The sequence below is a fragment of the Dermacentor albipictus genome, chromosome 1 (genome assembly GCF_038994185.2).
Source record: "Dermacentor albipictus isolate Rhodes 1998 colony chromosome 1, USDA_Dalb.pri_finalv2, whole genome shotgun sequence".
In the NCBI taxonomy this organism is placed as follows: Eukaryota; Metazoa; Arthropoda; class Arachnida; order Ixodida; family Ixodidae; genus Dermacentor; species Dermacentor albipictus.
In genome coordinates this window covers 348,547,449-348,564,361 of record NC_091821.1, presented here as the reverse complement: position 1 = coordinate 348,564,361, position 16,913 = coordinate 348,547,449, and the positions used below count along the sequence as shown (strand labels likewise).

At 49.5% G+C, this 16,913-nt stretch overlaps 1 protein-coding gene and 1 pseudogene across 3 annotated transcripts in view; both read right to left on the bottom strand.

The window, feature by feature from the left end:
* The window catches only part of tup (LIM1_Isl and LIM2_Isl domain-containing protein tup), a 166,155-nt gene that overhangs the window by 91,763 nt on the left and 57,479 nt on the right, over window positions 1-16,913 (bottom strand). For all 3 annotated transcript variants that reach the window (XM_065424227.1, XM_065424148.2, XM_070531785.1), the window contains exon 2: window positions 9,543-9,777. In XM_065424227.1, coding sequence (XP_065280299.1) covers window positions 9,543-9,777 — 235 coding nt within the window. The remainder of the gene's footprint in view (window positions 1-9,542; window positions 9,778-16,913) is intronic.
* Window positions 11,227-11,406, bottom strand: LOC135897906 (U2 spliceosomal RNA; annotated as a pseudogene).

The following is a 16,913-nucleotide window of genomic DNA, read 5'->3' as shown; positions in this document are numbered from 1 at the left end:
ATTGACCCATTGGACCGGATCTCCAATACGTACAGCGGGGGGACACTTAGTCGACCCCGTAGGAATGTGCACAGCAAGAATCAGAATTAGAGGCTTTACATACGTCAGCAGCTTTATTGTTCTCCCTGAGTGTTCCCGTGATCTGATACTGGGCATGGACTTTTTGCGAACGAATGGCGCAATTATCGACTTGCAAGAATCACGCGTGTTGTTTTCCACAGAAAATGCTGTTACCATTTCTGATACAGAAGAGCCACATATTTCCTCTCTCCGTATTGTGGATGAAGACGTGACGGTGCCGGCACGGTGCAGTATGACTGTCGTTGTAAGGAGCGACATATTTCGTGACTATGAGGGACTTGCAGACGGAAATATCGGGCTGCTACTGGAAAAGCAAATATGCGTGGCAAGAGGCCTAGTTCACCTGCGTAACGGATATGCGGACGTCCTTTTGACTAACTTTGGCAATGAGGCACAACAAGTGGCGAAGGGAACAGCCATAGCGTCTCTTCATGACTATGCACAATTTGCAGATGTGTCAACCCTCGATGCAGCATCACCAGCTTCTGCCACCTTAGACAGTGTCCTTACCTCTATCGACATTGACCGAGAGCTGTCATCACTACAAAGAGATGAGATTGTGAACTTGGTCACAGAATTTGCGGAATGCTTTTCGACTTCATCGAAAGTCCGTCGTACTCCCGTTGCAAAACACCGCATTGTGGTCGAAGAACCTGCAAGACCAGTTCGCCAACACCCGTACCGCGTAGCTCCAAAGGAAAGAGAAGCGATAAGAAGTCAAGTACAGGAAATGCTCAAGGACGACGTAATACAACCATCCAATAGTCCATGGGCATCTCCGGTAGTCCTAGTCAAAAAGAAGGATAACACCCTACGATTTTGTGTTGACTACAGGAAACTCAACCTCGTCACGAAGCGGGATGTTTATCCACTCCCCCGCATCGACGACACCTTGGACAAACTACGCAATGCTTACTTCTTCTCTTCTCTGGATCTCAAAAGCGGATACTGGCAGATAGAAGTGGACGAGCGAGATCGCGAAAAAACGGCATTTGTGACACCGGATGGTTTATACGAGTTTAAGGTGCTTCCATTTGGTCTGTGTTCTGCGCCAGCCACTTTCCAACGGATGATGGACACTGTTCTCTCCGGACTGAAATGGCAGTCGTGCCTCGTCTACCTTGATGATGTGGTGGTCTTCTCCACTACATTCGAGCAGCACGTGCAGCGACTGAGAGCAGTTCTGGATGCTATTCGCACGGCGGGATTGACCATAAAACCTGAAAAATGCCACTTAGGCTTTCGCGAGCTCCGCTTCCTCGGACACATTGTCAGTGCTGAAGGCGTCCGTCCCGATCCTGAGAAGATCACTGCAGTAGAAATGTTTCCGAAGCCAAGAGACAAAAAAGCTATTAGACGTTTCCTGGGACTGTGTGCCTACTACAGGCGTTTCGTAGAAAATTTTTCTAAAATTGCCGAACCACTCACGCGACTGACAAAAGAAGATGTCCCTTTTTCGTGGGAGAAAGAACAAGAAGACGCCATCTCTGAACTACGACAGCGTTTGCAGAGTCCTCCTATACTTGCCCATTTTGATGAAAATGCCGAAACGGACATCCACACCGACGCAAGTAACGTTGGTCTCGGTGCCATACTTATTCAGTGGCAGAATGGACAAGAAAAAGTCATTGCGTACGCAAGCCGTACCTTATCGAAAGCCGAGACAAATTACTCGGCTACAGAAAAGGAATGCCTGGCGGTTATATGGGCCATCAGTAAGTTCCGGCCTTACTTATATGGCAGACCGTTTCGAGCCATAAGCGACCATCACTCATTGTGCTGGCTGGCGAACCTCAAGGACCCTTCTGGAAGACTCGCTAGATGGAGTTTGCGTCTCCAGGAGTATGACATCACGGTCGTTTACAAGTCCGGTCTCAAGCACAATGATGCTGACTGCTTATCACGCGCACCAATCGAAACTACGTCACCTGAATACGAGCAAGATTTCCCATTTCTTGGGGCTGTGAACACGACGGAAATGGCTCATCATCAGCGTACTGATCCGGAATTACTCCTGCTCATCGAGTACCTGGAGGGTCGACAAGTGAAAGTGCCTCGAGTTTTCGTTCGCGGATTGTGTTCGTATGTCCTCCGGAACAACGTCCTCTACAAACGAAACTTCGAGCACAGTGGTGAGACGTTTCTACTTCTCGTACCATCATCGCTGCGAGCTGAAATCTTAGAAGCTTACCCGCCGTGGTTGCTCAGTGGCTATGGTGTTGGGCTGCTGAGCACGAGGTCGCGGGATCGAATCCCGGTCACGGCGGCCGCATTTCGATGGGGGCGAAATGCGAAAACACCCGTGTGCTTAGATTTAGGTGCACGTTAAAGAACCCCAGGTGGTCAAAATTTCCGGAGTCCTCCACTACGGCGTGCCTCATAATCAGAAAGTGGTTTTGGCACGTAAAACCCCAAATATTATTATTATCTTAGAAGCTTGCCATGACGACCCTGCAGCTGGCCACTTAGGCGTTAGTAGGACTCTGGCGAGAATCCGCCAGAAATATTACTGGCCGAAATTGATGAATTCAGTGCAGCACTATGTCAAATCGTGCCGAGATTGTCAAAGACGCAAAACACCGCCACTCAAACCAGCAGGTTTTCTGCAACCGATACAGCCACCAACAGCGCCATTTGAGCAAATAGGAGTGGATTTACTTGGACCATTTCCAGTTTCAACCTCAGGAAAGCTGTGGATTGTGGTAGCAACCGATTATTTGACCCGGTATGCTGAGACCTGTTCTCTTGCAAAAGGAACCGCCGTTGAAGTGGCTCAGTTTTTTGTCACACACATAGTATTACGACATGGCGCACCTAGGGTACTCATAACAGACAAAGGAACAGCTTTTGTGGCCCGTTTGATGCAGTCTGTTATGAAACTAACACATATATATACTGCTCATAGGAAAACCACAGCGTACCATCCACAAACAAACGGCCTGACTGAACGGCTCAATAGAACGCTCGCTGACATGATCTCAATGTACGTGGACGTCGAGCATCGGACATGGGACAGTATTCTACCATATGCCACCTTTGCGTATAATACTGCAGTACAAGAAACGACACATTTCACGCCATTTGAACTTGTTTACGGTCGGACAGTAACAACGACACTGGACGCGATGTTACCTGTAGACAACAGCACCGAAGACGACCCTGACGTTAGCGAGTACATAGAAAGGGCAGAAGAAGCACGGCAGTTGGCAAGGCACCGTATCATACAACAGCAACACGTGGACGCAAACCGGTACAACCTAGGGCGAAGAGAGGTACAGTACAACCCCGGAGACAAAGTGTGGGTATGGACGCCTATACGTACACCCGGCCTTTCGGAGAAGTTACTGCGCCGTTACTTTGGCCCCTACAAAGTACTTCGCCGGTTAAGTCCCTTAAACTACGAGGTAACTCCTGAAGGCCAAGTCTGCTCCACACGACGCAGAACTCGCCCAGAGGTCGTACACGTAGTACGAATGAAGCCATACTACGAACGACATTGATTAACAGAAGTTGCACATACGACCAAGCCTAGCACCGGCCATCCTCTGACCACTGTCCTTCCAAAGCAGTTGGCCTCTCTAGGCCTTCCCTACGCATCGGGACGATGCTTCTTCGGAGGGGGCTAATGCCGCCAGCATTACGAGAAGACAAATACGACCGACATATCCCAACTGCGTAGCCGCCACACCGCGAGCGTCAAGCAAAGCACCGCAAGGCAACGCTCGGCCGGTGCTGACAGGCCGGTGGCTCGTACGCTAGAATCGGACGATTGGCACGCGACAGCAGGCGAGAAAGAGGAGGACGACGTTCGAAGGAGCGAAGCTCGAGGGACGTTTTTGTTGTTGAGTGCTCAGTTGGTTTTTGTTGACGGGCACAGGTTCGCCCAGCATAAATCAGTTTTCGCAGAAGCGGCTGTTGTAACTGTTGGTTACAATATTTTAAAATACGGATATTCGCTGAACCGCAGACCGCCCCACTACCGCCCCACTACTTTTTTTATTTCGTCTTTAAAACACTATCCACCTGCCCTCCGCAAGCATATGTCATTCTTGCACGTCTCGCTCCTACGCTACTCGACAGAGGTTTCAAAACGTCGTCCATCTTAACACTGTAAACTAAAACGTGCGGGCATGCCGCTACATGGCTGGCAGCTGCACAAAGGGTTCGAACTCTTTAATGTTTGCACTGATGCGATATTCATAAAGGTTAGATTTCAAAATAAGGAAAGTGATCGGCATATTATGCGCGGTAGCTTCAACTCGAGCACCATTCTGCCAACACACTTGTATTAGCCAATTCGTTTGTATGCATTCAACTTTCCTGTATGCATATTGGCTGAATAAACTTTCTCACTGTGCAGCCTTAGCAAGTAAAATAATTATTAAGCGCTCTCTGACTGGATTAATTTTGTGACCATTTGTCCTAATATCATTCTGTCTGACACTTTTTATTTTTCGATGGACGTGGCATGCCTTTGTAATACACTCTCCAACCGTCATTTAGTTTCTATATTTCTTCTCTTTTCTTTTTTTCAGGGTCTTATGTTCCGGGACCGTTCCTTAGTACACGCGGTAAAATTTAATCCACAGTTTTCCTCTATACGGTCTGCATGTTCTACATGGTCTCCATAGGAGCTACGTAAGGTCGAACGTCAACTGCTAGAATAATTAACCCATGGGGAGGCTTGCACAAACATTTACTAACGAAAATAATGACAAATTTAAGAACGCGCTCTTAAATGTTCCCTAGTCAACTACTATTGAACTTTTGGGCTAGGGAATGTCTGGGGATTCACCAGTTCTAAAATGTACCGGCGCCGCTAACGAGTCTATTAGGCCTCATCCTCCCTCTTTCTCTGTCCTCTATCACTTTCAACTCCCTCTCCCCTGACGACGCTTCGCTAGCGCCTTCAGGGGTTGCAGAATCAAGAATAATTCCCTTCTTTAGATCAATATTGTCATCACTATAATCACCGCTCGAGCGTCCGTGCGAATGCTCCCGCGTTCTGGCGCCTATCTTAGCTCGAGCGACGCGCAAGAAGTAATATATATAGCAGTGAAAATGGCGGATGCCGGGGCAGAAAAAACTAAACGCAATATCACGCGTAGAAAGGCTAGTGTCAACGCGCATAGCAGGTACACAGCTCTGGGCATTTCAGTTTGGCGCCTCGCTTAGCGTCGAAGTCGAGTGATGCAACGCAGGCCGACGCCGGTAGAAGCTCTGAAACTGAGCCTACATCTCGCGTTGCGTCTGTGTCACAGCAATTAGCCCTGTACGTTGAGCGGAGGACACCTCAACGGCCGATTATGGCGGCTTTGCGAGGTGTTGAGCGCGCAAAGCCGCCACAATCGGCCGGTGAGGAGCGTTGGAAGATATGAATAGAACGACGGATAGAACGGCCTCGCGCGATAAATATCGCACCCAAGGCTCTCTCGCGTAATACCATCGCTTCAAAGGGGTGTTTAAGAGGATTTTATTGGCGATGTCTTTCCGTTAAGCGCCTTTCCTGTGCAAGTTGCATTCAGAGGATCTTGACTGATGGTATCTTGAGTTTGCACAAACAAGAGACGCGTCGTGTCCTCAACTAGTTAAGGATGTGTAGCTCCGCGGGAGAAGTTGCTCAATACTCGAGCGCCGAAGGCGTGAGCTTCGCGAGCGCCCGATCCGGTCAAGCGCGGCGCGCGATTTTGATCGCGCGAACGTGACTTGGACACCTCTCAGAAACAATGGGGCACGAAACTAGGCGCGTGCGCTCCCACGTGGCCAATGCCACTGCCAACACGGGGACATTATGCAGCGCGATTCGCTGGCGTCTGCGGGCGTTTTCTGCGTGCCCTCGCAGGTCTAGCAAAGGAAGGGAAAGCGGCATCCTCGTATGACGCACACTTTTCTGGCGACCATGGCTCCGTCGCACCGTCGCAAGGTGTTTCGGCGCGTGCCTCTATTGACACCGTCCAGGATAGTGGTGAAAAAAACAACAACGGAAAAGATGGATTTAGGCCTTGAACAAAGCCGTCTCCAGAAGTCACGGCGTCGTGAGTGATATATTCTGAAAGGCGCCTGGCTGTCGGCTCTTTCCTTTTTGTTTTCCAACTCGACTGTCCCTTTTTTTTTTTTCAGAAGAAAACAAAGGAGGTTGGAGTCTTCTTCCAAATGGCGTAAATACGCTATGGAAGCGTTTCCATACATCTATACATATAGTTATCACCTAATCCTATGAGCATGGATCATGCATGGATGAGCAAGTAACACGAGTCGGGTTAAAAGCAGCATTCACGGGTATTCCTCAGTATAAAGTTTATCCTTAACAAAGTGCCGATTACGCAAGGTTTTTTTTTTTCAATATTCTGCGCCTCATTAGCTCAAGGTTTCTAGACTCTCATAACAAACCGGGTAAAGTTTGTTTATATGCATCAATCTTGGCCGTCATTTTCTCTTCTTGCTCTTCCGCCTCTCGCTTGAGTAATGTTTTTTGCTGAAACATCACATGCTCCGGGGCTTCTGTTTTCTCCCCTCCTGGAATCTAACTGTTGCTATTTCGGTTTTTCCATTCGATCCTGAATATTGCAACGAATTTACATACCTTGATGTTTGGTGTTCTTTATCACAGTGCAGAGACCGGAAAATGTTGGATTTGGTACCCTCAAGCTTCTTGGAATTAAGGCTGTGTCCCCCGCTCCACTGCAATTATCTTGAGGCTATATATCCCAGATCATAGTGTATTTTCATTGATTCATCTGTATAGTGTGCGATCTGCTCCTCCATCTAGCGCTTTTCCTGCAGATTAGGCTGCCAACAATTCCGAGCCCGTAATCTGCGGACCAGTGGCCGAGTGATTTCGTTTGATGCAGCAAAATTCAGTGTGCATTCTAATCCACTTGTATGAGAGTGGCTGTGACTACCCAACTGCCGCTTCCAAAACACTTTTCCACCCACCATGAAAATCAGGATATAATGAAACGAATGTCTTCTGATCTCGTATAAGCCTCATAACTATCCATTTCATTCTTGGTGGTAGGCCTATAGGCGAACTTCAGTGTAATTTCTCTGTCAAGGACTGAATCCTAGAGCTTCCTACTGCGAAAAGCTGCATTACACCATGCATTATCCCTGTGTTCTTCAACGTATTTTGTTCCGGCAGCACCAGAACATGACTGTCATCTTGCTTTTCTGCCATGCACCTGCTTTCATCTATTGTAACCAGGAATGCCTGAGTCTCAGTTACACCGTTCCCTCGCCTTTTTGCTTTAAGCAAGGTCTAGATGAATTACTTCAGGTAGGACTTGAGAGAAAGTCTAGATGACCATCTGATTCCCTCTTACATCTGTCACTGGCATGTCGAGAAAACCTATATGTCCCATAAGTTGCATGTCTCTAATGAATTCATATGATATATATGGCAATTTACAGATATTTATGTGGGATCACATATGCTTGATATAAGATTATTGGACATGGGGGTCATGGGGCATACGTTCTTTTTTTTCGGTAGTGTGATGAAATGTTTGCCCGTTGTTTTCGATCTCGCCTTTCATATTTATTTCATCTAAAACGACTTTTTATCTTCCAGTCAGTTTTCTAGAACCCAGCAGGACATTCTGGCTCCGAATTGTCGCGGTACAATTTCAAAATTTTTGGCGCCAAGCTTCCTGGCACACAACATTTTCTATCATTGTAATCCATATGCGTTCGGTGTCTTCCCAAAAGCTGTGAACGTGTCCAAGACGGGCCCCATTTGATTTCCAAATTTCAAGTTCACGTTCACCTTATTAGCAGACGCCCGCATTTCTCTTTTTCTTACTCTTCTTTTTCTAGCTTCTAGAGTCGGGGAATGGCAGTGCCTCCGTTGTTGCCATGACAATATAAGCGAAAAGTGGTGTCCTCTACGATCTCTGCAGGCGTACAGAGTGCTACGTCGTGCTACGGTGCAGGCGAATATGTAGATGCTCTAAACGTCGGTTCGCTTTAATATTGATCCTCATGTCCGCCTCTGAAGCGCTCAGGTCCGCTTCTGCTGGGCACTCAAGGTGGGCTCGAAGGCTTCGCTCACGCCAACGCACAGAGTCGCCCTGTTGCTCGCATATGCGCTTTGCCGGCGCCGCTTATCTCGGCCCCATTTCGCCGCTCCACGGCGTGGCTGGTCTACCGGCGACTCGTAAGTCGGCCGCCTCCTGTGCCTCGCGGAGGAACGCGGCGGGGAGGGTCGCAGGCAGTCAGGCTCTCTGTCCATCACGGCCTCGTCTCCCGAGGAGCCGCAGAAACAAAACAGGGACAGACTGGCGACGACAATTAGCCATGCCGGAGCCGGTGCGACGACGTGGCGTCGACGGTCCGGCCATTAGCGCTATGGGGACGCCCGGCTGTCGCAGACCGCTTCTTGCGCTGTGCTAAGAAATGAGGGGAGTGGTAAGATGGGGAGGGGGGGTCCTAAATGGCCGGCTCCGGCCCTTGCTGCGGTCTGCGTCCCCCTGTCCAGCCGCGGTGCACTGTACTACCGTCGGTGCGGTGGTGTCCAGGAGGAGCCGATGGCGCGGCCGATAGGGCATTAGGAATTCCGCGCGCTCGGCGGGTCCTGATAACAGCGCGGTGCCCGCCATGGCTTTCCGGTCGCGCCTTCGGGGGGCGCCGTATGCGCCCGCGCTCTCCTTGCGGTCGTTGGTGCGCGCGCGGCTCGGAAGATGCGGTCCCCGGCGTCCGACGATGATGCGCCAAGTCGACCCCCGCCGCCGCCGCCGCCGCAGCGTGGCGCCGAAGCGTCCACCCCCCCTCCCCCCTTTTTTTTCTTTTTTCTTCCTCTTTTCGTTTTAATCACCCAGCTTTGTCTCTAATGATAACGCGCTGCAAGCAGCCTCTGAGGTGCGCGGGGATTTCCCTACAGCAAACCGTGTCGCTGTGTGTTTTCTAAAGAATACGGGGATATCACGTTGGTCCTATTAGGACTGTACAGCACACGGTTTCCCAGATGAAACACGAAATTTCCGAACGTTGTGCATGCGGCCTGGAACGAGCACGAGAGCGTGCGGACAAGGTGTGGCATTTACGGATCGAAATATGAAAGCGCGACTCACAAAGGAAATGAAACTGATTCCACCTGTTGTAAAAATTGATTTAGACAATCCATATACTTCTCGTACATTTATCGTAGACCGTTTTGCCCTCCTATAGTCGTGTCGCTGTACGGAGCTTTCATGGCATCTTCAAATAAAAAGTCCTCATCAAGTATGTTCCCTTTAGCTTATTCTGGTCCACAGACTGTTGTGTCTATATACGTTAGTCAGCAAAGCTCCGTAAGTCCACAGGCTCTCTATAGACAACCTGCTGATTACACCGATAACGTCTATAAACTGCGTTCTTTTTTTTAGTTTTTTTTTCACGTCGTCTCCACTGCTATCCTGACTTTGCTCCCGACATCGTGCGACAAGCTCGTCAAGTTCGTGCACAGGTATACGAATTCCGCTTACCGGACGTAGTCGCGCTTGCAGTAAGTCTTTCCGTCGCGCACGAAGCAGGTGCAGGTCTCGTCCAGGAACTGGTGGCAGTCGGCGCACTTGAGGCAGGCTGCGTGCCACTCCAGGTCCGGCGCCACGCGCAGGATGTACTGGTCGCGGATGGGCGCACCGCAGCCGGCGCAGACGCGCCGACTGCGGCAGCCCCCGCCACCGCCGGACGCCGCCTTGTCCGAGGCCGACACGCACACTGCGCGACAGGGAGAGAAGCAACCTGGTCAGCAGCTACGTCTGCACTCTTTCGACGATGATTATACGCATGAAAAAGTTAGAATTCGGCGGCACCATGAAAAAAAAGAGGCCCTTTGATATCGTGTCACTAAACCTAAACGATATGAAAGAGTGTTGTAGACAGTCTTCTAGTTGTAGACAGACAGTACAGACAACAGACAGTTGTAGACAGCTAAGGAGACATCTATGAGCACAAGGAATGGAACGCATCTGGAACCATCTGCATGGCGTCTGGAACGTCGTTCTTAGACATATTTTGGTCTGGAATTAAGGCGTCTCTGTGACGACTCCACCTAGCGTCGACGAGAAAAAGCTAAGAAAAAGAACACATTATCGCTGTATTTTGGTACTTTTCATGCGCTAACATGTAGTGATAGAAAGAAATGAACGCATGTAAAGCTCGTTGCTCTTTGTAAAACGAAGAAGCCTCGTGTAGATGGGCTTGCTGTTAGATGTGTATCATTCTTTGTAGATCTCTTCGTCTGTGCCACGGAGAGACAGTCTCTGGAGGGCCTACTGCCTCTGGGCGGCCAAAGATCTGCACTCCCATAAAATATGCTTTAAGTGCGGCACGGTTCAAAAGTATGCCTTTATTATAGCCGAGCTGTATATGTCTACCCTCCAATAGGTTTTTCAATGTCCGTGCCTCAAAACTGGCGAACCTTCTATGAGGAGGCAAAGCAAACCAGTGAGGTATGTGCTGACACCTGGCGTAGCAAGAGAAAATGTAAAACCACCCAATCCCAAAGGATTTCTTACAATAATTACTGGAGGGAACTGTGGCGCTAGTATCTACGGGAGCTGCAATCGGGGCGGTTCAGCCAGCATTGGAATTATGGGAAGTACGTGGATTTGCCTAAGCTTCTTCCTTCTGGCTTCAAACGGCTTCGCCACTTTGCAAACTCGTCATCTTCAACAAAGTACCGTGTAATAAATAAGCGAATAAACATTAATAAATCTGCTTGACGGCAGGATCTGGATACAGGACCTGTACAGAAACCCGATGTTGAAACCATTACGGCACGGACGCATGCATCGACTAGCGGCATAGAATGTCTTTATGAATTTCTCGCTGGCAAGTCTGCGCGTTCAGATTTGCCACCTCGACAGGCTGAACCACTACACTTAGCAGTTGTGTGTGTTAGCAGAGAATTTGTCTGCAGTTGTGAGTATGCCGATCACAGTACATCATAGGGACCGTCGTTGTGACCGTCGTCACTTAGTGACAGTTGAGTGATGCAAGAAAGTCTTTGCCAGACGTTTTCTTGCCGCGACATTTACAGCTCCGCTAGTCATCCACATTCGCAGGGCGGAATGACCTGGAATTTTTACAGTGAAGCTGTATATGGCTAGGTTCTGGAAAAAATTGCGTGCGTCTATCGAGCCGTGTAGATCGAGAATCTCTCCACACACGTGGGCCGATCCCGAAGATAGTGTAATGCGGGGCCGACCCGCGGCGGAGGTGAAGCACGTTTTAGGCTCTCGACCAACTTGCAAAAATAAGCTTAATACTTTAGGTCCAAATACCACCCACATCAAATATTAAACTGATAAGAACAGATATTACACTTTCACCCGCGTCCGCCATGTCTACGTTCACACCGCCCTCTCTTTGTCGGCGTTCCAAGCGCTTGCGTATCTCCTTTCCTTCCGCTCTCCCGTGGTGGCGGTCCCGTGAGCGTGCTGCCCTCCAGGACCGCGAGGCGGAAGGAAATGCGAACAGTCCATGTCGCCCCGATACCGCAAACTTGGAACGTTTCACCTGAACAACGGCGAGGTTTCAGAGGGAGTTTGTGGGGATCCAGTTTTGTGTGGCCTGTGTTGTGCGTGGTCGCTTGTGGTTTCCGAGTGACCTCACTACCATTACTGCAATGGGAAACGCACGATAACTTTGGCTACCATGAATCAGTGTGTGCCCTTGGAGTGCGGTGAAGTGCGTGTATGTTCCACGTGCCGGGATTTGTTAGTAAAAAGTGTCGAGCCGCGTTCTGCAACAATACATGGGTAAGTATAACCCCGGTGCCTCGTCATCTTCCGAGGCTCAACATCGTGGAGGAGCGACTAGACGCATCTCGCCTTCTATTTATGTGCGTACAGCGTTCGACGCACGGCAATGGACAGTTATTTCGCCATTAAGGGGCCCGCATACACAGCTTCGCTGGTCATCCACCTTCACAGAGTGGGATGGTACTGAATTATTTTATATTATTTTATTGATTTCTTTCTTTCCTTACTTTATTTAGTTCTTAGTAAAGACGTTTCACCACTCACTCATAAATAGACTGAAATCATTATTTGGCAAGTGATATATAAAATCATAAAAGCGCAGCATCGGTTGAGATTTTGGCTGCAGTATGCTCGAAATGAAAGCTGGCTGAAAGAACCTGAGAGCCATCAAGTATACGCGTGAAAGGCAAGTGCACGGATGTCACAAGTATTCTATAGCTGCACGCAGTACAGTTGTCATTGACACGGTCTTTCAGGGGAAGTTTAGCTGCGTATATCACAGAGGTAGCGCACGCGCACATAAAGACGAAATAGACTGGCTGCAAGAAAGCCAGCATCCACCAGTTTCTATGTAAGCGGGGTTAAGGTAACACTGGAGCACGGACGGTGGTGCTGATGTGCTTGTGGCATTGCTTCAGACTGCGTTAGCCTAGTATTCAGTATACCGGCAATCGCTATTGCTGAGCTCCGCTTCCCGAGACAGAAAATATTATGCTAGTTGTCATTTAAATAATAAACTGTGAGCTAACACACTTATTTTTTTAAACAAACTTTCTGTTTTCCGGTTTTGCAATTTTCTTCCTTTTGTTCACTTTTTTGTACTTGTTATTCTGATGCTCCCCTTACTGAATACCCAGTGCAGGGCGCTTAAGGCGTTTTATAAATAAATAAATTCACGTGAGTCCAGAGTCATCCTCTCCTAGGAGACACCTTTCTCATTGTATTCCCGGTCCTTTCCAGAACTTCAGATGATCCAGGAACGCAAGAAGAAGTACTATACTCTAGGCAAATCTACATAGCATCCCGAAGGCACGAAATGCGTCGCCTAGCGCTGTATCGTGACCACGCAGCGTCTTCGTTAGAAAGGCAGTTCGCTGTGTGGAACCTTTTGTCTCAGAGCATATACCGCCGCTGTGGCTTAGTGGTTATGGCACTCTGCAGCCGAGAACGCGGTGGTTGCCGTAGAGAACGCAGTAGTTGCGGTATAGAGGCAGTTGCCTCTACCGCCCTTCTGTCTGTAGACCGCCGCGCAGCAGGAAATAACAAGCGGCTTTATTGCACAAGGCTGGTTTAGTTATACAGTGGCAGACGAGGCTTGTGTATGTGCACCAACAGTCCTTTTTCGGTGACATCGAGCCTCATGCGCTGCAAGCGTAATGAGCACTCGAACAGTGACTTCTTAAATATCGTTACCAGCCGGCGGTGGTTAAATTCAACGATGACCTCTGGCTGTCCCAAGACGTAGTGTTCGAACCTCATGTACTCGTGAACGATCGTTAGCACCTATTTCTCGATTTGCGCTTATTTATATAGCTCTTCGTAAGAGACAGTGATGAGTAGACGACCTGGTGGCCATATTGCAATAGAACCGCCCAACTCCAGGCCTGCTTGCATATACAGGAAATGTCAACAACAGTCCCTTCGCAACATAAGACAGGAGAAGTGCACGTCTATAGACAGACTCAAAGGTTTTGGATTCACCAAACAGGAGAATGTCCGGCCCTGGTCAAGCGCTGCCATGAAGCGAGTAACAGCGCTAAACTACGGGGCGTGACTGAGACAGCAATTCGTCTGTCTGAGTCACGTCCCGTTGTTGAGCGCTGTTACTCGTTTCATGGCAGCGCTTGACCAGGGCCGGACATCCTCCTGTTTGGTGCTTTTCAAGACCACACTTGAAGCAAGGCGTTACATTCGACTTAGCTGCGACGATGGCTGCATTGGCTGCTGTGGCTTGAATTTTTCGGAATTTATCTTTGGTTTGTTCACGCGCCCGGCACATTTTTACTGATTTTACATATGAGTCTTTTTTTCCGCTGGCAGTTTCTTCTGCAAGTCTTTGTCCCTGATACCTGGAATTATGCTGCTTCGTAATAGTCGCTACTCGAGCTCTCCAAAGTTGCATTCACTTGAGGAGGAGGAGGAGGAGGAGGAGCAACATTTATTAAAAAGAAAGCACAAGCAGGTGTTTTTCTGCTTGTGCGGGAGGCGCCCTTAGTCCAGGGCTCCTGCGGCTCTTGCTTTCTCCCTGGCCCGCCGCACCAGTTGAGAAAGAGCAGTTCCGTGAGCCATTCAGTAAACGGCTCTCTGTCTTGCTGGTTGCTGGATTCGAGTCGAAATTCATTAAAGGTGAGGTCAATTGGCAGAGGGCTTGCAGTGGGGCTTGAACTTCGTTACGAGAATGTCGACGTCCTTCTCGTCTTCACCCTCAAATTTGAAAGTATTGTACGCTCGTCGGGCTTCCTCGCCTCTTGCCATTAGAAAAGTTGCGGCGTGAACTTCCCTGGGCTGCTGAATCCATCCCGACACCGTCGAAAAAAGGTCAAACTAAGTTCTCCATACGTTACGTTAAAAGAAACGTCTCCTCGGTCACGCCTAGTGGCCTTGGTGGCTGCAGCAGAGTCAAACCCATCCTTGCAATGGTCTTTGCATCTTGTCCGTAGGTTCGTTCATACTAAACAGGTGGTGGTAAAAAAATCCCGAGCAGCAGGAAATAAGAAGCAGCGTTATCGCGTGAGGCTGGGTTAAGTATAAACCCCATGCAAGCGATCTTGCACGCGACAGCGACAAGCGACGCGATGGAGATGGCTGTCGCGTTCGCTCGTCGCCTACAAGTTGCACCCCATGCGAGCGATGACTTCGAGCGACGTCTCCCCAGTGTTGCCGGTATGAGGGCAGCAATACAGGCGCCGAAACTAGCGTGACGCGTGCTTTATTACCTTAAGTTGATGTGTTTTACTGTAAAAAGGAGCATAAAATATTTCTGAAAGTCTTGCAGTAGGTTCTTATCCTTGCACGCATAAAAATTCAATCGTTTGCTCGTTCCCTGCGACAATCGGAAGTACTTCAGTTATGTACATCCAGTTCCGGCTTCGCGCTATTGGCTAGTTGCTCATAGCACTTCCGGGCGACGAGCGACGAATTCTAGATTTGCAGAACCGAGCGATCGCGCGACAAGACCGAGCGATCTGTTCACGCGACGGCCCGATCCGTCGCTCGAAGCCGTCGCTCGTCGCTGTCGCGCACAAAATCGCGCTCATGGGGTTTAGCCTTTATTTTTGCAGTGGCAGACGCGGTTTGCGCATGCGCACCAACAGTCTTCTTGATGACGTCGCAGGTGGCTACACTCCCCTCCTCTTTAAATCCGTCCGTGATCTACCATGCACCAACGGCGTCGATATCCGCCTACGGGGATAACCAACCCGTCGAAGCCGTATTTTTCTCCTCCCACTTTCCGATCGCGCGTTTGCCTTCATGGCAACTCGGGAAACTTTATCCGTGCTCCGTCCTGGGAAACGCCTTTCGGTCGACTTTTCTTTCGGCTGATACAGCGACGAAATTCCTGAGAGCGGGTCCGAGAGAGAACGAGATAGGTACATGGCGCTCTTCCTGCTCCTCTATCCGCGGACGTTTCTCTCTCTCTTTCGCTTACCTTCTCTCTTGCTCCGTCCACGGCGCTCGTGATTTCTCGCGTGCGAAAATTAATGCGTCCGCGCGGCTGCGTTCGTCGACAAGCACACGCAAGCAACGCGACATGCTCGGAGCTCGTGCAACAGCAGCGACAAGAAGAGGCACTGCTGCGGACGCGCGCGCGGAATGCAAGATCCAAGCAGGCATGCATGCGCGACGGGGACCACCACGCGCTGCTCGGACGTTCCGGTTTGCGGGGCGAGAGTGCATACTACGTGAAATTCTCGAGTTTCTGAAGCAATATGTAGATAACAAAAAAAATGCGCAGGCCCCCTCTTCCATCTACAACGGGTATAAACAGCGAGCAGACGGTATAGGGACCTTCCTCTTTCTTTGCCGTCTTTTCATTTCTTCCGTTGAACATTTGGAATAGCGGGCTCATGATGACTATACATTGCACAGCAACACAACCTTTATGCTAACTGTGACTGACTAACTAACTGTAACTGTGACTGCGCAGGGTTGGCGATGCAAACTCATCGTTCCCAGTGAGCTCGTTTCCTATATATTTATACCTCTACCAATGCACAGCACTAACGCGGTAACTCTGCGCAGGGTAAATCATGTGCGTTGATCAAAGGATGCATATAACACATCTCTGTCCTGACCTTTGAGTCAACTATTTTCGACGCATACTGCGTACCTAGACTCATAATGCGCATCACGAGATATCGTTTTGGAGGTACAGTAAGTACGCCGTGTGAACCCATATATTAAGTGTCGCGGAGGAGGAAGGAGCACTAAAGGACGCTGTGCCAGCAGATGGCTTTGGCAGCGTTCGCTGTAAATCAGCGCGATTCTCTATAGTAACCGCGTACAACCGCGAGCTTGCAAGCTGGTAATAAGACGGCCGCGCAGAAGCACAGGAAGCATAACGTCGGCCGTGACGACGAGAAGCACATACGATTCCCGAAATTCAGCTCTTTGGAACTATAATATTTAGTTTCTTCGCCGCTTTTGATTTATGAGGAGCCACGGTCAACCCTCATCTAAGACCTCCTCCCCAGCATTCTTTCCTATATAGCGCATAAAAGAATAATACCACAAAGTATAAAAAAAGAAAAGAAAACAACAAGAAACCTGCGACGATTTGGTTTCGGCTGTCCAATAGCGACCACCAGCGCGAAAGATGCGAGCTGTGGCAAACAAATACCACAGCTGTTGCAGCCCCGCATCCGACGAAATAAAGATAAAATCAGAATAAAATGAGAATGAACGGCATAGATCGGGAAAGGAGGCCCGGCCGTATAGGTAGATTCCTGCTGCGGCGAGATTCGTGTAAGGTTTGGGCGGCTGCGATCTCTCCTCGGTGTAGACGCGGGCGCACGAATGCGAGCCGCTGCTGAGCACGCATGCAAATCTCCGTCGCGTTCGACAACGGCGGTGAGCGCGTCGCGCGCC